Genomic DNA, 20985 nt, shown 5'->3' on the forward strand with positions numbered 1-20985 from the left:
TACCTAATGATTTAATAGTATAGCAGATAAACACACTAATCCATTTTACCCAGGAAATGAGTAAATTATGGAGTAGAAGACTCTGCATCTGAAAAAGTGTTAACCCAAATACTGGAATTCAGAAAAGGAAAAAAGGTAAATAGCACTTTGAAAATTGGTTACATTTATTATAGAAAAGCTCTAATAATATACCCAAACACATTAAAAATTAACAAAATGATGGATTAAAAATCCTAGCAAGTACCTGGTGTATAGCAGGCTGTCAAAAATGGTATTTGCTTTTCTCTTCTCATATAGCTATGATAACTAAACATCCCATTTAAATGACAAACATCTCATTTTAAAATTAACAATCTATTTAGATGCCTGCCCTTGAGTCAGCTGAGATACCCTATTTCTACCTGCAGGCTCCATCCCACTCCAGATTCTAGTATTAACTGAATCCTAGTCAAGGGTTCAATTAAGTATCCAAAATTCATTCTGCATTGGTTCAACATATTTAGTACCTTTGCTTGTCCTGACATACTTTCATACCTGAATTCCAGTAACTAAATTATATATACTCCTACTGTTTATTCCATTTCTAACAATGGGGTCAAACTGTTTTCCCCAACCCATACTAGATTGCCAGCCTCCGTACTGGGCCCAGTTTCACCCAAAAACTTGGGTTATCAGTCATGACTATGATATCCAGAGCAGGGGTAACTAAATTCCAGGCTGTGCCTAAAAAACACTGGATTCTGGCAGTCTTCACCCACCACACTTTACTATCTAATCCTGCCACCAACTCCACCAAAAGAAGTCATTCTTGTCCCAAGAAAATCCAGCAATGTCATGATGAAATAGAATTGCAGGTCCCCAGGATCCTGTAAGTCTGCAGAAATCTATCCCTAAGTAAAACCAATCAACTGCTATGAGTTCCCATCCTCCTTCTATTACAGTGCAAGAGATTATATTTCTTATTACCTCCATAAATTTAATATCAGATTTATGATTTAGAATCATTATTTGCAAACATCACACAAAACTGAGGTCAGAAATCTTCATTTACAAAATACTTATAATGACTCATTACTTTTTCCTATCACGGGTCATTTTATTCCAAGTATGTATTATGACTGATTGTTTTATTTCTAATTGTTTCTTACTTGACTTAGAAACTTTTTTTTTTTTTTTTAAACCGGTACGCGGGCCTCTCACTGTTGTGGCCTCTCCCGTTGTGGAGCACAGGCTCCGGACTCGCAGGCCCAGCGGCCATGGCTCACGGGCCTAGCCGCTCCGCGGCATGTGGGATCTTCCCGCACCAGGGCACGAACCTGCGCCACCAGGGAAGCCCAACTTAGAAACTTTTAAGTAAAAAAAAAAAAAAAAAAGGAATTGTACGCATACAGTAGCCTTTTTAAGCTCCTGTGTATCTGAGAATGCCTACTATCTTAAATACAGTTTCCTTCCAAAGTCTGTATCTTCCAGCTTCCAGTATCGTAGAGAAGTCCAACATCAACCTGCCTATTTGTCCTTTTAGTAACCTCTCTTCTTCTGACTATAAGTTTAAATGACTTTTTAAAGTACTAATGGTTCAAAAATTTTACCAGACTATAAATCATTTCAATAATAAAAATGGCCTCAAAAACAATAATATAAATGCTTAATAAATGGCCAAGTTAAGACTTGAAACCTGCAGCAAGGCTCCAAAGCCCATGCACTTAAATATTAGACCATAATGCTTCAAGTCTCTGACTCCGTAATATTTCTTCTATTATTTCTGAGACTGCCTTTCCTATGCTTTTCTCTCTCACTCTGAAATATTTATCAGTTGTTGGATCTTTCGACTGTATCTTGCACTCCTCCCATCTTTTTGTTCATAGTTTACATTACTTTAACCTTTTCTTCATAATTCAGGAGGAACTTCTAAACCTATCTTCTAATTCAGTCATTCAGGTTCTATTTAGCCTATTTTTCATAGGCTTCACTGCATTCTTCAAGAAAACCATGAATTTGACCTTCAAGAATCCTTTTCTATTCTCAGATTATTTTCCAAGATGTACAGTTTTGTCTTATGAATGCAACATGAAATATGAATGAGAAATTAGGAGGTATTCTTTTCTATTAAACATCTCTCAGACTGAAATTCTGGATCTTTTACAAGTCCAGCTGGTTTTCCATTTTTACATGTACCTTATAGAAGTTATCTGTTTTATGATGTATTTGGAGTTGCAATTAAGCTTGTCAAATTTTTAGATTTCTGTTGTTGAATTTCAGACCCAGAAAGGAATGTTAATCAATGTTTTCAGTCATGCTTCTTTACTAGCTGGGAGACCCAGGAGTCCAGGTGGGATAGGGAAGAATCAGCATCAGGAAGACACTGTGGAATGGGGAGTTTCAAGGCTCTGCCCAATTTTCTATACCATTTTTCAGGGTCTCCAGGGTGATGCTTCCTTCTTCAGCTGGTACCCCTGCCTTTGCTGGGATCAACATTAGCAGTGGCCCTGCTTCGCTTGGCATGCCAGTCTCGTTAGGGTGCACATATCCTCTGGGAGTTCCGACATGCGGAACACTTTAGGAAACAGCAGTATAATCAATACTTTTCCTCTCATCCGCTGTCTCATGGCCCACCTCCCTGGTGGGCCCTACAGTTCTGAGCCAAAAGGTGTTAGTGAGGCTGCATTAGGGTGACATTTCTGATTTCTGGAGCAACTTTTCTTCCACAAGCTTCAGCAAACTGTAAGCTTATTGGTCCCTCCCTCATTCTTACCTTCACGAACTTTATCATGGAGAAATTTGTCAAATATTTTGGTATTTGGGTGATATTCCACTGTGGTTTCCATAAAATGATACATGTTTTCCCTATTTTATTGCTTAATGACTTTTATCATAATGTGGAGGATGGGGAGGAAAAAGCAAGAGTTAAAATGCTAACATTCTGAATTCCACCTTAAAATGCTAACATTCTGAATTCCACCTTAAAATGCTAACATTCTGAAGTCCACCTTAAAAAGGCTAACAAACATTCTGAATTCCACCTTAAAAAGGCTAACATTCTGAATTCCACCTTAAAAATGCTAACATTCTGAATTCCACCTTAAAATGCTAACATTCTGAATTCCACCTTTAAAAGGCTAACATTCTGAATTCCACCTTAAACAAACAAAAGTTTATCTTACGCGCAGGCTCAGCGGCCATGGCTCAAGGGCCCAGCCGCTCCGCGGCACGTGGGATCCTCCCGGACCGGGGCGCGAACCCGTGTCCCCTGCAGCGGCAGGCGGACTCTCAACCACTGCGCCACCAGGGAAGCCCTTATCTCTTTCTTAATGTGCTGTTTTGTTTTGTTTTTTGTATTAGAATGGAACTTCCTGAAGAGGTATGCCTCACAGTACGTAATTGTAAAAATGGACCATCACATCCCAAATAACTGTTAGCAGTTCTTTATGACATTTAGACAAGTTTCTACCTCAGGATACACAAGTAAATAAGCTAGCAGATTCTTTGAACAGAAGCTAAGAGAAAAAGGTGGATGATTCTAAAATCCTTGAAAGTGTTTACTTGTTCACCCTCTGGGTGACTATGGGAGGTGATATTGATTTATAATGACTGGTAGAAATGTGCTTATGATAGGATCACAATGATGCCTGATAGAGTGAGACCTTGAGTTGCATTCCAAGATCTACTCTTGCATTTTCTCCATTTTAAGACACTAAAAGATGCCTCATAAATTTATTTATACATTATTTTAAGGAGGAGGAACTATTTTATTAAGTGCACACATTAAGAAGTTATTTCACAAAACATCAAAAGGTAAGCATAAAAAAATAATAGAAAGGAGGAAATAGTAGGAATAAATAGGAAATTATGCTGCTGGCACTGGGGGTAGGCAAATAAAAGAGAAAAAGAATAAACAGCTTGACATGCAAAAAGCCAAGAGTCTCTTGATTTCTCAACTTTAAGAAATAGAGGTACAGGAGAGGTGGGTTATTCCATGAGGATTACAGCTATGTTCTCATCAAGTATAAGATGGTCACCTACCTTTGATTATTGAAAATGGTTATGTTACCATTTCCCTGACAAAATGAAATTTTAGGGCATATAATGTAGAAAATTTTTTTTAATTACAAAGGAAACCCACAAATCTGAAAGTCCACTAGCCTAGAAAGTGGGATTAAAAAGAAAAGAGTTGGATTATCAAATCCCACTCACAGAAGCAGTGACTCACAGAATCACAAACTTTACTAACTGTTCTAGGGATGCAGGGAATTGTGAGACACAGGTAAAGCCAGGAGTCTGAGGCCATCACTGCAGCTCCCTCCTTGTCACATTAACATAAACCCAGGCCCAAAGTTAACACGAAAGGTTACTAAGCAGTTGCTCAAACAAGAGTTATTTGGTCACAAACTATCTCCATTTTATACTCTAATAATTACATAACTGACAGTGACATTTTCCTATGGCCCATGATGCATAAATTCATAAATAAGTCTGACGGTTGTCTGCTAAAAGCTGCACATTGATTTAAACTAGTATTAGAAGAGCTAGGATACAAACACATATGTAGAGATCTATGGCTAATTGAAATCACTTAAGACATTGAATGGCTTGACTCCTTCTGGCTCAGATTATTAGCTCCTCTAGAAGTTTTATAACTCACCTACAAATAGACAGTAGGGAGCTACAGCATGAGACTTTATTAACCATGCAGTGAGAAGCATATGTCATTTGAATAGCCATATACAACATGCAGTGTAATTCAGGTTAGTCAAATAGCCATGAATTCAAGGTCAATATGTTCCTCTTGCTTTTGGGACTGATTTCAGCTGGATGAACAATTTTTAAAGTACATGAGAAGCACCTTAATAGATTGCTGTTGCAAGACAAGTAGAAGAAATCAAAATCATATTGATTCCACCTCTTAAATAATTTTTAAGTTTACTTCTTTCCACCTGTACTACCACCACTCAAATCTTAAACCTAGAAAAGAAGTTTTAAATGGATACGCTACCGGCAAGAAAAGTCTTTTTAAAATGCAAATCTGATCATGGCACTTACGCTAAAAGATTTTCCATGACTTTCGATTGCTCTTGAGATAGAGTCCAAAATCCTTAACACAGCCAAAAAGGCCTTAGGTAAGGATGGCTGTCTCTCAGTCACCACTTCTGCACTCATTTCATCACTTTCTTAAGCTGCAGACATGTTCATAGAGAGTGTACTTTGCAAAACGCTCATACGCAAAAGAACGACCAATTATACTCTAGCTCTTTCTCTTCTTCTCTGCAGAATTCAGCTTCTCGAAAGGGGGGTCTGAATTGATTGTTTCCACCTCATTCTCATGCCAGCCCTGCCGTCTCAAGTCTGACCTGACCACTCCTTGGTGAATGCACACACCCAGGTAACTGGTGAACTCCGCGTTGTCAAATCCAAGGGACACATATCCATTTCTAACCACTCTTGACCTCTTTGTGGAGTCTGCCAATACTTACTCCCCAGTTCTCAGAACCCTTCCCTTTCTTTGATTTCTAGAACATCACTGGATTATCTGCTTTCGCCTAGTCCTTAATTATTTGTGTTGATGCAGGTTCTGCCTCTCAGTTCTGTCCCTGAATGAACTTCTACTCCCAGGGATTCACCCACACACTTAATGATCTCCACATCTTTATGTACATCCCTCTCTCAAGTGATATTTGGACCCATGCTTGCAACTATCTATTGTACATTATCACCAAGGTATACCAGAGTAACCTCCATACTGACATGCCCCATGTTGTACCTTCTTCCCTGCAGACTGTCTTCTACACTCTGAAAGCTACTTCAAAAACTGGGCATCCTACTAGACTCATCCTTCCACTCAAATCCCCTAAAAATCCCACCTTCTAAATCTCTCCATCTGCTCCATCCACTTTTTCAAGAAGAGCTTCCCTAATTGGTATTAAGTAAAAATGTCCCAGGAGAATAAATAAAAAGTGAGTGAGGAAAAAAAACACTCTTTCCCTATGCAAATAAATTTTTTTCTTAATAATCAAATAAATAGACTCTCTCAAGTGTAGTACTTCCCAGAGCTTTAATACTGATATGTACTGTGGCTCTTTAAGAAACATATTCAGGATGCAGCGTTGCTTGCGAGCTAGTGAGACCCTCCTGCTAAGAACACTAATGAGACAGCCCATAGAAATAATATGCAGCAGATCACAGTCTGGGTTTTCTGGTTATTCTTTTTGAGGTCAATTTAACCAGCATTCTTAAAATGGCATCTTAAAGGCTGATAGATGTGTAAGCTCCTGAGTTGTGGGTGCAAGTGGGCAGCCTTACAGCATACATGGGCTCTTAGCCCCCCTTCTCAGGGGAGTATTCAAAAGATGCTGAGTCTTCCTTGCACCTGTGTTAAATTGCAGAGTAATCTCCTGTTCCTTATTTTGATTAATAAATCAAATGAATTCATCAAATATTGATTAAACACCTGTCCTGTTCAAGACACTGTGATAGTTATTAAGGATACCAAGAAGGACAGAATGCAGTTTTGCCCCTCCAGGGCTCAACCTAGGGGGAGACGCATTTGTAAAAACTTTAATTAATGTGACAAAGTGCTATGAAAGAAGTATGTACCAGGTTCTACGGAAGCACAAAGGAAAAAATGGTTTCCTCTTCTTGGAGAGACAAGAGAGGGTGTCAGAGGGGATTTTGAGCTTTATCTTGAATAATTTTTTAACTAGATGCTTTATAGTATCCTCACCAAAAAAAAAATGGGTAGAAAATATTCCTGTTTAATAAATGAGAAAGTGAGTTTATTATGGTTAAATTTGTCTAAGTTCACCAAACTAATAAGTAGAAAAACAAATTTGAATTCTGATTGGTCAGACAAGATTAGAGGCAGAAAAGCAGGGGGTGGGGGGGAATGATATTCCACAGAGAGTTGACAAAAGGCGAGATGTATGAAAAGGTATGGTTCATTGGGGAAACCAAAAGCACTGAGCTATGGTTGAAATGGAACACCAGGTCTATGTATGGTGTGTGGGGGGTGGGGGTGGGGGTGGGGGTGGGGGTGGTTGCTGGGGAGTGTGAAGGGTCTGGGAGTTTTTCCTGCTTGCAAGTTAACAAGCTAGCATGTGACTTGTGAAAACAATTAAATAGAAACCAGTTAGAGTCAGGAGGCCAGAAAAGGGAGTTCTTATGCCCTGACCGCCTCTCTTGTCTCTCCAAGAAAAGGAAATCTGGGCTAAAGCTGAATTGCAAGCCATAGTTGAAGATTTTCCCAAAGTAACCAAAGATCCTCACAGATTTGCTGAGGACTTTAATGTAGTCATTCAAGCTTATCAACCTGGTTTCTCTGACTTGTAATAGCTAGTCCATATGCCTGCTGGTGAAGGCCAGGGCCAGCATTGGATGGAAACCACCAATTAGCAAAGACCTGAAAGGTTTCTAGAATTACAATCAGGAAAAAAGCCCCCTAACTTCTTATATGATCAGGCTCAGGTGATCACTAGGCAACCTCAGGGAGCAATTCCTAGGGCTTTTCCAAAGCCTGTTTGACTAGAACAATAGTCAGCCTTGAACACAGAAATCTGATGAACCTGTTCATTAAGATTATGATTGACTTCAGATTGTTTTTAAAGAAAATTCTGGTCTTCCTTCAGATGTTGATTTCACCTGCATAGTTTTTAACTCTATGTTTATTAATGGGCTGAACCAAGACCTTTCCCGTCTAGTGAAAAGGACCAGGATGGAATGGGAAACTGTCCACCCCAGATTCAGTTAATCTGGCACACCAGCTCTCTCACACTCTAGATGAGTCGCCTATAAGGAAGACCACCAAACTTCTTAATCCTCAACTCCAATAAATGAAGGCTCCTAAGTGAAACCCAAACCCTCCTAGTTTCTGCTATTATTTGCAAAGAGCCAGGACATTGGGAAAGAGACTGTGATAAACGTAAGCACGTTAAGCGCACGCAGCCCTCTATCCAGCCTCTCCAACATCCTCCCAATTCTCAGTGACGGGCTCTGAGTAAGTACAGGGGCTCCTCCCAAGCCTCCCTTTTTATTTATTTATTTATTTATTTTTGCGGTACGCGGGCCTCTCACTGTTGTGGCCTCTCCCGTTGCGGAGCACAGGCTCCGGACGTGCAGGCTCAGCGGCCATGGCTCACGGGCCCAGCCGCTCCGGGCATGTGGGATCTTCCCGGACCGGGGCACGAACCCGTGTCCCCTGCAGCGGCAGGCGGACTCTCAACCACTGCGCCACCAGGGGAGCCCGGTTCCTCCTTTTTTTTTTAAGTCAAGCCATAATTTGCTTTTTCCTTTCAATTGGGCCATGAGTCACTTTGGTTACATAGCTTTACCCCTCTGGGTTTAGTGTCCACATGATTATCCATAATTTATCATTTAATAAACATTAATAGGCATCTACATTAGCTGTGGATTCTAAGTGCAATAAACCTGCTTATGTATGTATATATATTCATTTAAATTTGTCCAATTACTTTGTTAGAACGCTTTCCTATAAATTGGAATTGGTAGGCAAAGGGTATACAAAAGTTAAATTTTGAGTGATATATGCAAAATTCTCCCTGAATGTACAGACAGTCTTCACCAGTCTTCTTTCTCAGTATTTGTAGATGAGAGTGCTCTATTTGCTACAATTACAGGAGCATTAGCTATCAGTATTTTTAATCTTTGACAATGTGATATTCCTAAGAAATTGGTTTTCCTCTCTTACTCGAGTCAATCATTTTCACATATCCTTATTAGTCATTTAATCATTTGAATTTCCTCTTTATGTTCTTTTTTCATTTCCCTTGCAATATTAATGTCTTTGTCACCAATTTATAAGAGCTCATGCACGATTGTGTGTGTATTACAGATGAAATGACATAGAGTTTTTCCCCCATTTATTTCACTGTGATGTTTATTTTATTTTTTGATTATACAGAAATTACGTATTCAAATAGAATCACTTTTTTGTTCTTTTTGCTGGTTTTTGTTTGTTCGTTTGTTTGTTTTTTAGAGAAAGGCAATGTGAAATCATTGAAGGATTTAACATGAGAAATAAAGATAAAGTTTACTTCATTGGGAATTAATTGGGAAATGAACTGGCAAGGACCAAGAACAGATGTAGGCTGACTGAGTAATCCAGCCGTGAGAAGGCACTAGGTTAAAGCATGGTGGTGGCAGTGGTGGTGGGTAGAGAAATTACGGGGACGTTTGTAAAATAGATTCTGTGACATTTGGCTGTTGATTGAATTAGTGGAGTCAGTGGGGATTAAATTGCTTTTTTATTCTGGGGTGTTATCTATTTAGTCAAATTTCCAACTGAAACCTAAAGAGTTAGCCAGCACCAGTGTTCTTCATAAAAGGGGTGAGGGAAAATGGAAGGAAAGAAACAACTAATTAACAGAAGCATGATCACGAGGTACCTGAATATGAATAGAGAGATCATCATTGATTAGAACTTCTAAAAGCATTTATAACTCAACTCTAGAACAGATTTGTGTTTCTATATATTTTAATTACAAATCAAATGATCTCTGAAAGCTATGGGTTTAAATATCTGAAGTATGTAAAGTTTTGTCATACAGGAAGGATCTTGAAAGGAAATAAATTGGTATCTCAAATAGAATTATTCAATAAAATTTTTTATAAAGGGCAGGGTATAGGAAAACTATAAAGGATACTGCAGTATTCCCTGGCTAATAACTGTGGAGAAGGGGCTGTTACTACCTCAGACGAGACAAGAGGAGAAAGTAGCTACCAGAATCCAGAGAAGTGAGGTCGCTTGAGAGGAGCTGTGTGCTTAGGTAAAGGGACTTAGGCAGACTGCCGGGACCCCACAAGGTGAGACCTGGAATGCACCACACTCCACTTGCCCAGCCTTCTTCTCCAGCCACTGCTTCCCAAGGGCTGCCAGAGGCAAGAATGCCTTTGATGTAGTCCAGGGACAGAGCAGGATGGAGAGTCCATCTAAAGGGGCAAGCAGAGACTCACCAGCATGCTCCACTTCTGTGCCTTTCTTATGGAAAAAATGTTCTCATCTGCAATGCAGAAGACACACAAGAAGACCCAGCAGCACTGTGACGTGCAAGAACGTGATAAAACGCAGTAGAAAATTAACCCCTACTCCCCCTAATGATGTCAATCACGAGCTGCAGAGCCTCTCCCTGCTTGCATTTGATCAGCATGTTTCCAGGCAAAGTACCTCCCTCTTGATCTTAATAGAATTAATTTAAATGACATTATTTCACAAAAGACCAGTCTTTAGATCTTAAACTACATAATATGAATAAACAAATTTGATTTTACCTTAGAATTAAACTATAAACAATTAAGTAACTTATTAACTAAAATAGTGAAAGGATGGACTAAGTTTCTGTGAGTAGAGGATCAATACTTTGAGAGTGAGTGATGGGAGAAAATTATTTGAAAGTTTAGAAGTTTATTAGCATGAAGAAAAAGGATCTCTACTTTGCCTGCTCTTTGATCTCATATAAAGAATTTTTTAAATGTATCTTAGAATTACATTTCTAGTATTGATAAAATTAACTATATTACTATGGATTATATTATTGTTTACAAAGCTTTTACACCATACCATGTGGTCCTCATAAACCACTGAAAGGGAAATTCAGGAACAGCCTACATACTATCCCTGTGAAGAAAGAAAAACATTTTCTGAGAGGTTGAGTTATCTGCTGAAGGTCACATAGCTAATAAGGGATGTAGTCAAGACCAAGCTATTTCAGAATGAAATTCATTGGTATTCACTAAAATATGTGACCATAATATGGGACAAAGTATAAGTTAAAATGTCTCATTTCCCATTTATTTATCCCATGACAACTTTTCAATGCTCTGTCATACTTACCACTTTTCCTTGTTTTCTATGTAAGATATGTCCAAAGATAAACTAAATATTAAATTTTTAACAACTTCAAGCTTATCTGTGACCCTAAACTTAGAAAGGTAAAAAGCAACATTTAGTTTTGTTTTGCAGCTAAAGCTCTTAACTCTTCAAATCCAGACCCACATATCTTCACCTGATAAATAAAGAGGACTCTGAAGAACTCGTGGATTCCTCAGCTTTTTGACTCTTTCAATGTTATTCCTCTTTCCTTTACCTTTTAAGTTAATCAAAAAATCTTTTTTTAAAAAATGACTTTTACACCCCAGAGTAAAATGTATTCCAAGCCCGGTGAAGAACAGACTATTAATCTCTTCACTTTATTGACCTACTTCAGTTTCAGCTCATTAAACACAGGCATTTTCAATGATCAAAAGAAAAGGAACCAAACGTAACTTGGTATAACCTTACCAAATAAGAGAGTTGTTCAAAAAGCAAATAAATCTGAACGGGTAATTTAATACTGACAGTCTTCCATTTAAAGAGTATATATGCTATGAACAAGGACATGCAGAAATAATTTCTACGTTCATTTGATCAGTGAAGTCACACTCTTGATATGCTTTTTATCCAACTCTCTTCTCAGTTCTTAGCCTCTCCCAAAATGAATACTATACTGAAGGAATTATGAACTAACGTCCCTTGAAACTATAAGACAAGGAAAAACAAAAGACTATGAGCTCTAAAAAGATAGCTGCCAAAGATTATTTCATTATATTGCCATACAGAATTATAAAAACTAAAGTAAATCTAATTATCGGAGCACAGGAGAGGAAAACCAGTAATTCAAACCCATTATCCTAAAAAGAATAATAAGCAATTTAAATTAGGAAACAAGAAATGTTCACTAGCTTTTAAATATGACTGTATTTGAAAGATATTTAAGTTACTAGCTGAACCATACCAGAATATGCATGTCTCATTAGCACTGACTTAAGTAATCCTTTACTTAGGTAAAACTTCCTAAAACCAATTCTAAGATATCCTAAAAAAATAACCAATCACAATTCACACAGGAAAAAAAAGGTTTTTCTAAGATATCACTGAAAAGAAGTCTTAAAGGCTAGGTGAGTAGTTCTAAAATTGGAATTGTTGTAAATACTTTAGAGACAAATTGTACCTGCTACCATATATCATGTTTTGTGATTTAACAGCAGTTATTTTCTTGCTTCCTCTGAAAGACTGTGGCCTCTCTACTTGGTCACATGGAATCTAGACCCCAAGTCAGTGTTCTTTAACAAACAATCTTCCCAGCTCAGGAACAATTCCATAGCTAAGTGATTTGTACTTTTTCCCAACATGGAATTAATCAGGGTAGGAGATGGAAAAACAAAATCATCTTCCAGTTCCTTACTATTAATTTTCTCACGGAAAGAAACAATTTTGCAAAACATATATTCAAATAAAACACAAACCGACCAACCCACAGCCAGTTGTAAATTATAGTTGGTCACCTTTATTTTTCTCCATTCTTCCAATAATAGATCAATTAATGTTCTAAGGCAGATCAGTCACACTGTCTACATGGTGATAACAACTGCAAATGAATCCTTAAATGTTAAATAATCTTCCTTCCCTTGCAAGACATTTGAGGAAACATTCTTTCAGACGTTGGTTTGGCAATTAATTTACTCCATTTCAAAAATGTTAGCTAACATAGATAAAAATTTCTTTAAATTTAAACTCAAAAGCATTAGGTCACTTTATAAAATTTGTGGCAGTTACATAAGAAGATATTAACTCCACATAAACAATTTATTCAACAACACGACTAAGCCCAGATCAGAATATATTTTTTAAAACTTCACCATCTACATTTCTCATTCTATTAATATCAGGCATAAAAAAACATAATTAAACACAATAAATTGAGCCTGTTGGGTAACTACGAATATAAGATTAATTCTAAAAATCAAAATTGATTTATTAAGTTTGGCCTAATCACAGAACAAAAAGATAAATCAATCACAGTTCCTGCTCTCAAGTAGCCTACAGCCTAGCAGAAGGAAAGAAACACATTTAAAATCAGTATTGCTACTTTTGAGTCCCAACCTTATATTAGAAATAACTAAATACTGATCTGTATGTGGTGAGGATTTCAGGGCTGGTCAAAGAAAAGACAGGACCTCATGATGGCAGTAGTATGCAATGAGCTTTAGTTGGGTGCCACTTTGACAGGTTGCACGAGAGGGGATGTCCCTCACAGCAGGAGACCTGCTGAGACATTGGTGCAGGACCACCACCCAGAAGAGGAAGGAAACAAGGGAAATCCCAGGAGAGAGGTGTATTGGAGAGGGGGCCCCCATGTCTAGGTGATATTGCTTAGCAGCAAGATGGGAAGTCTCTGAGTCAAAGAGCTTCAAAGGGCAGCAGTAACTTGGGGTCTTTTACTGCACCAGAGTTTATCTGTATGGCTAGCAGATAAGTTCAGCTTTGTGGGGTTTGCAAAGCAGGCAGGCTCTAAACGACTAAAAATATGTTTACTTGAGCTATATTTAAAGCAATTGGAACTGTAAAAATTTGAGTTTGGCACCAGTGGGCTTTGGGCTAATGGTCCCAACCAGCTGTGAAGAAGTAAAAGACATAGGGGCCAATTTTTAACTCATTTTTATAACACCATAAAACATAAAAAAAAAATCACTGTATCAATAGAATCTTGGGTGTTCAATACCTGTGGACTGACTTCTAAAGTTTAACTTAAGAATCAGAGAGGTTCAAAAGGTGAAATAAGAGGCTCCTTGAAGCTTTACTAAAGTATTCAACAGACATTTCAACTCCTATTTTGTGTCAGCCGCTGTTCTGGGCACCAGATATTCTACAGTGAACAAGGTACACAGCTGGACTGGCTACATAATTTGCAGGGCCCAGTGCAAAAAGGAAGCACAGGACCCTTTTTCAAACTTCAAGATGGTAACAGCAGGACATTAAACCAAGCATAGGGCCCTTCTGAGTGTGGGACCCTGTGTGACTGTATACGTTTCATATCCATGAAACCGGTCTTGGTAGACATGTTCTCTATCCTCAACATGCACGCAATCCAGTGGTGAAAAATCAACAGTAAAAAGAAAAGAAATATGGCACCATGAAAAGTGCCATGAAAGAAACAGCGGGGAACAGAGTTCAGTGAACCTTGAGAAAGGCTTCTCTGAGGAGCTGACATCTAAGCTGAGACCTGAGGCTTGCAAGCCAGCCAGCTATATAATGTGTCTATGTGAAGGACCCATAGGTTGGACATTTATACTAGTGGCTCTCAGTCAGGACGATTTTGCCTCTCCTGGGTCATTTGGCAATGTCTAGAGACATCTTCTGTTGTCAGAACTGGGGGTGAGGAAAGGCAAAGGCGTTGCTACTGGCATCCAGGGGGCTAAAGGTCAGGGAAGCTTCTAAACACCTTACAATACACAGGACAGCACTCGCAGCCCCTGCCAACAACAAAGAATTCTCCAGCCCCACAGGTCAGTGGTGCTGACACTGAAAAACCCTGAAGCGGAGTGAATGTAGATAAGGCGATCACAGAGCTGTGAGTGGGGTGAGAGTTTGGCACATTTGCCTTTCATGTCCTTAGCCATGTGACTTTATGGTAGCAAATATTAGAAACCTATATTTCCAACAACAGTAGAGAATTCAATGAATGGTACAGTGATTCAGTAGAATCTTAGTCACTAAAAAAATACATATTTAGAAGGATGTTTATGATTGGAAAAGACATGTTACAAAGAAAGAAAAAGTGATTCTACATTCTTTCAAAAAATATTTATGTGCTGAGCAGAGGACTGATGAGGGTGTTGAAAAGATAATTCAAAGGGTTATTGGTAGTTATTTCTGGATGGTAAAATTATTTTTGCTTTCTTTGTACTTTTCAGTATTTTAAATTTTCAAGAGAAGTGTAGACTCTCATAAAATCATGAAAGTACAAAATCTCATTTTCTTTCTGAAAAAGTGTATTATACATTCAACTTACATGGCAGCCATATGTGAACCTGATAAGGCTAATCAAAAACTGTGATATTTGTTGTGATTCACAGAAGAATGACTAATCATTCTAGGATGATTTTAGCAGTACCACTGGTAAAATTTGAAATTTCTAAAGCTGAAAAGTAGAAGAATTGAGGGCACAATTGGTGGTGTCTTGTCTTCTAAAGGTCAGGCTTTTGTAAAAGAAAGGCAGATATGGAAAATGGCTACTCTCTATTAAAATGAATCGCTCTTGTTAGTTAACGGAGTAGGTAGGGTACCACGTTCACAATCTATTTCAACAAAGTATATGAATGAAGTCTCTCATGACTCCATTTTAACAAAATGAATTTGTGGTTTCTTGAACAGTTATATCAAGAGGCCATTGATTTATAAGTCATGTCTGTTTACAGGCAGTATCTGGTTGTTGAAATGTTACTCTTGGTCTTATACCAATTACTGATAAAAGAAATGTTATAGACCAGGAAGGTGTTCTTATCAGACAAGCCAAATTCCATATTCTAGAAAGTCCTAGCAAGCTGGAAACATGGTTGGGGGAAGTATAAAATAATTATAAAATGCTATTCTTAAGTTTCCTAAATTGCACCCCTCCTTAAAGCCGATTATACAAATACAGGATGTTGGACACTTGGCAAAAAGGAACTTAAATTTGGGGATGGAGAGAGGACAGGGACACACACACATTTACATTTGTTAGTAAACTGACTATGAGGGAATAGGATGTGATTTGTACAATTCGGGCCCTGATGGAGAGTCATACTCTATAGCCCCAAAGTAGAAAATCATACTCGCTTCCCCATTATGAAGCTTCACTAAAAGCCTGGATAAAAATGAAACACATCATTTTCTTAGACATCGAAGCACACACCAGATTTTCCAGAGGAGAAAGTGACAAGTTTCCCTGACACTGGAACTAGGGCTTGATGTTTACAACTCAACAGAGACAACATGCTCAGAATAAGAAAACAATGATGAGACAAAGCTACTTGAGACCTGTGATGCAGCAGGATAGCCACGAGGACACTCTACAACCACAAAAGTAACTAAACATCCCCCTCTTTTGATCAGCAAGAGTGACTACTGCTTCTTCATTAAAGAAAACTAGCCCCATCTTAATCTTCCTGACACCTAAGTAAGTTATGAAGATGCTCAATTCCTGAATTGCCCTGCTTCCTTAAACCCTTGTAATCACCCAGCACAAAGCCAAATCCTATAAAAAGCCCCTTTCAACTGCCTCTAACCAAGGCACCCACAGTTCCTGAGCTGTGCGATCTCCCTTGCTGCAGAAAATAAGACCTAGTTTGTTTGACTATCATCCTGTTTCTGGTGGTTCCTGGCTGGTGGACTTCAACCCAAGACAATCCCGTTATTACTAATCTACCCAACGTCAGCCCGTGGGTCCCTTTTATGGTTTTGGATCACCATAACCATGCTGCCCAAGCAGCAAAAGGGGTTAGTTCATGAGAAACAAGAGTCCCAAATTGAGATTACTGTCGATGAGTGACTATGGCCACCAGCCATCGAATGATGTGACTCCCTAAGGCATCTCCTGCACCTCCCTGAATACAGACAGCAGGATGGTGGTAGAACCAGTGGCTATGGGTGCTGCAGCTAGCAGTGGTGTAGTGCAGCTTGGTTTCTTTCTTAGAGTTCCCCTTAGTCCACAAAAAAACAGAATATTCACCATAACCTAAGAAATACCATTTCAGATAGGTTTCTTTGATTTTCCATTAGTTCATGAAAAGAAACAAAATGTTCACCATGACCTAATAAGTATCATTTTAGATAGAAACATATTTCCCAATTTTAAAAACAATCATCTGTGACTTTTAAAAAACTAGTTATTATAAAACACATTCTGATTTATAGAGATCCAAAACTAAAATTTCACCCTTAAAGGTCAAGTTCAGCTACAATCAAGACACTAAATAAAAAACTGTAATAACAGCAACACATTTTTTGAGCACTTACTATGTACCTAGATTTGTGCTATCTTACATACATGTATTATTGCATTTCATCTATGCAACATGCCTTTGAGAACTAACATCCCCATTTTACAGATGAGAAAATGGAGGTTCAAAGAGGACAACTGATTAACCTCAGTCACACAGTTACAGGTGCCAGGACCAGGTTTTGAACCCAAATGTCTATAATTCCAAACTCCAAGGTCACCAAGTAGATTGTTTCTCTTGGGTATCAGTATAAAACAACACTGCCCTTGAAGCCAATATAAGACTGGATTATAATGAAAGCAGTTTAAAAAAACACAAAAGAGCTATAGCGCACTACTTAAAGTGTCCTATGGTATTAGAATTTAACTTTGCCACATCAAGTTTATTTTTATTATACTATTTACAGCCAAAGCTACCAAGAAAAAGTTATCTTTCACACGCTACTCTCTGTATCAAGCAACATCCACATTTTAAAAACTAGTTGGTATATAAAATCTGAAGGTAGCCTTGGATTTTTATAAGCTTCTCCTTTCTGAATTAGCTTCTTTTAAAAAAAAAGGAAATAATGCATGTGTGAACAATGCCTGTGTGAAGAGAATTTCAATGGAAAGCATTATCCCTTCTCCCCAATAAAAAAAAATAAAAATAAAAGGACCTTTTAAAAGACATTTTCACTAACAGTTCTTTTCTGGATGAAATAAACAAGAGCAAAGGGCACCTTGACTACTACCTAGGAAATAAAATCAGAACACAGGGAAATCTGTAATTCTAATCACATTTACACCTTCTCTCCTTTTTTACATTTCTCATCCAAACATCCTTAGGAGCTCAATAGGCTTAAAAGAATTGGAGCAGGGTAGAGAACAAAGGTGAGGGGAATCTGAGAAACAGCTTAAAAGGCTGTTCTCACCATTTTAGTAATTTCGTGTATTGGGTAACATAGTTTTCAGAAGATGTAAAAGTCACAAATATAGAATGAAACTGTAAAAAGTTATTCTACCTGCTTATATTTTAAAAGTGGCATTTTGGCTAGGCATCTCAGGAATTAACTACTTGTGGACAAGAAATGCAAGAAAGCACTAAAAAAAATTAACTTTCAAGGAAAATAAATATCAAATTTAAATGTATTAGCTTTAGTCAATGAAAGCCTATGTGCTAAATACATACACCTGCTAAAAAGAAGATTAATATTTGTATTCTTATGTGAGAATGACTACTTAGATATTAACTATGTTCTCTCTTGAGACTGAGGATAATTTTAGAAAATAAGATTCAACTACTATACTCAATCAAGCTAAATATTATAGATCTCATATAAATACAAAAATAAAGAAAAGCATTTATGAACCATGTGGTATGTGTGGTTTACTCAAATGGGGAGTGAAAGTTTTTTTAGTGGAAAGAAAAGAGATGTCAATGTTAAAAGAAACAGTTTAATATTCATTTAATTATTCAAATAAAAAATGACCAACAATAGAGGAATGATAAAAATTCAGAATTATATCAAATTCAGATGTGAGTGCCTGTTAAAAGAAACAGTTTAATATTCATTTAATTATTCAAATAAAAAAATGACCAACAATAGAGAAACAATAAAAAGTCAGAATTATATCAAATTCAGATGTAAGTGCCTGTTATTGGGTGATTCTGATTCAGAATAATACTTTCACGTGACTTTTTCTTAATGCAAATATCAAAAGAATTCAGCACTTCTTTTCACCAGCACCACTGATGTCCCTAAGAGTGCAGCCCTGCATGGCCCCTTGAGTAGGTGCTGCTAGGATTCCTCCATTGCCCTTAAGCCACAGATAAAGAAAGGTACTAGCAATGGGGAAACAATCCAGAATGCCTTAGAAAAGAAGATGCCTGCCATCCTGGCTCTTTTTTGTGCGTCATGTATATCAAACACAAATAAGTGCAACCATTTCCATCTCTGTAGGACAGAGTTTCAGTTTCAGTAAAATGTTATGCCAGTGACTGATAACGCTGCAAAGTTCCTCTTCAAAAGAGATGAAACACACACAAGGTTCTAGAAATGTAATACCTTCTAGTCACTGTATTATGTTTAGCAGGTACCAGATATACTGAGATATGAGATGGGTGGTGAAATCAAGGCCTTACTGTCAACATTTACTGAACATATCAGCCAAAATTATGGGATCTGGGGGGCAAAATCTATGGTTCAGGTGAGGATTTCACAGCTCAATGCCCTCACCAAGCCCCCTGCCCCAACACACACACTCACTTTAGTTGCATTAGCTACTGACAAGTGTGGGTTTTTTTTTTTAAATGAAACGAATGCACCGAAATAAGAACAGGTTTACAAGGGGGTGGTATCGTTTGAGAACAGAACTGCCCTCAGCTGAGAATATCCAACTATGTTGTTTCAAGTAGTATAGAAAAAGTGCCTAGTACCAAATAGGTGTTCAAATAAATATTTGTGTGTTTGTTTATAAGACTAGTCTTGTAAACTAAAATAGTTTCTGCGGGCTCAAATGGCCAGATTTTCCTTGTGGGATGACTCCAGAACTGAGTTGACAACCAGCAAAGAAATCAAGCGAAAGAGCCACAGCTCCATAGTGCTACGAGCAAGCCCCCTCACCATACAAACTCAGAGGACAGATTTTAGACCCAAGCATCCTCCACAAGTTCTTCGTCCAACCAATAAGCTCACAGCATTTGTCAGTGTGTTGGCCTCGTAATTAGGTGCATTGCTCCAGTAAGATCGATCTTAGCTCCAGACACCTGCTGTCGCGTTTGACAACTAAGACCTATTCTTCCAGACCGAATGTAAACTGGAAATCCCGCCCGCAGAAGGAAATTTGCGCGGAGGGAGCAAGGAGCACAGGGTAAAGGTGCAGGCACACGCGCTTACGAGAAGCAGAATCGACGCTTGCCACACTTACTGTATTCTTTCCCTTTCAATCTCTGGAAGATCTCATCCATGTCAAGTGGTTCCCCCATGCATTCTGTTTGATCACCTGTTGCCGGCACATCTTTCAGGCGTTGCATCTACCCAGTGGCTCCGAGAGACACACTGGTAGTTTAGGTTCCTGCAAGGTGGGCTTGATGCCCAGGCGCGGAGGGGCAGCTAAGGGTCACACCAGGGAGGGCGAGTCTTAATGACAGAGGGGACCGGCCGCCCTTGTCACCGCCCCATTCTCCAGCAAAGGAGGATAAGGCAGCTTTGTGTTTTTACTATCAAACTTACAGCGACCAGCCCAACTCCGTCCACCGTACGAGAAAGCAGCTAACCGAGGCCCCCCGGCAGGGCACTGGGGAAGTTCCCACGCGGAACAGAAACGCGGTCAGGCCGCGCTGTCCCCCGCTGGCAGGTTTACCGGCCCCTTCCAGCGCATCCGCCGAGACTAAGGGAGCCGGGCGGGAAGCAAACGCCCAGAGCTCGGCTCAGCCGCAGGCGGAGTCAGGGAGTCCCCGGAGCTGCGCTGCGCTCGGGATGTTCACGCCGCGCTTCCCCAGAGGCCTCCCCAGGATTCGCCCTGCGCGGCCCGAGGGCCTCAAAGGTCATCTTCCCACGAAGGGCCATTCAGACAACCTGGGGAACGCAGGGCCGGCGCCCCGGACGCCCCAGCCCGCGCCCAGACGCACAGCTCCGCGCCGACAGTCCGCGCCTTACCTGCCCGCGGCGAATCCTGCAGCCCCTTGACAGGTCCCACCAGGCGCCACTGGAAAAGTTTCCTAACTTCTTCGCAGCTCTGCAAGCCCTCGCTTCGGGTAGACCCAACGAGAGCCAGAAGGAGGAGACAGTGACAGCCCACGCGCCAGGTCTGTGCGTCCATCATCGGTGTCCTGGTCACTCCTTCCCCCGCCGTGGACCCCACTCTCCCCGCGCGCCTTGCGCTGCAGGCGCTGGAAAAGGCTCGGTGGTCGAGGTTCCCAAGAGGTGCTATCTGTCGGTGGGCTGGGACGCCGGCTTCACCTGCGGGCACTTGGCTGTCTCCGGAGGTGCCCCAAGGCTGAGACACCGGAGTTCTCAGTCAGAGCGCCGCCAGGTCTCCCTCTCCAGCGGGGCGAGATGGCGCCGCGCGAGCGAGGAAACGGCTGGAGTCGCACGGAGCCCGAGAGTATCTGGCTCGGGGCACCGCCGCGGTAGCCGAGGGCTCGGCTGGAAGCGGCCGACCTGGGACGCTCAGCCAGTCTAGCTCCGCGGACAGGCCCCGC

General features: G+C 39.7%; 1 protein-coding gene across 1 annotated transcript in view; it reads right to left on the bottom strand.

Moving 5' to 3' along the window:
- Positions 1-20698, bottom strand: part of GPC5 (glypican 5) — a 639840-nt gene extending 619142 nt beyond the window's left edge. Inside the window, exon 1 of the mRNA XM_022576945.3 lies at positions 20441-20698. Coding sequence (XP_022432653.2) covers positions 20441-20606 — 166 coding nt within the window. The 5' untranslated portion in view covers positions 20607-20698. The remainder of the gene's footprint in view (positions 1-20440) is intronic.
- Positions 20699-20985: the final 287 nt, after the last annotated feature.

This window comes from Delphinapterus leucas, chromosome 18, assembly GCF_059928025.1.
Source record: "Delphinapterus leucas isolate spDelLeu-1000000601 "Yukka" chromosome 18, BTC_Dleu_Yukka2, whole genome shotgun sequence".
NCBI lineage: Eukaryota > Metazoa > Chordata > Mammalia > Artiodactyla > Monodontidae > Delphinapterus > Delphinapterus leucas.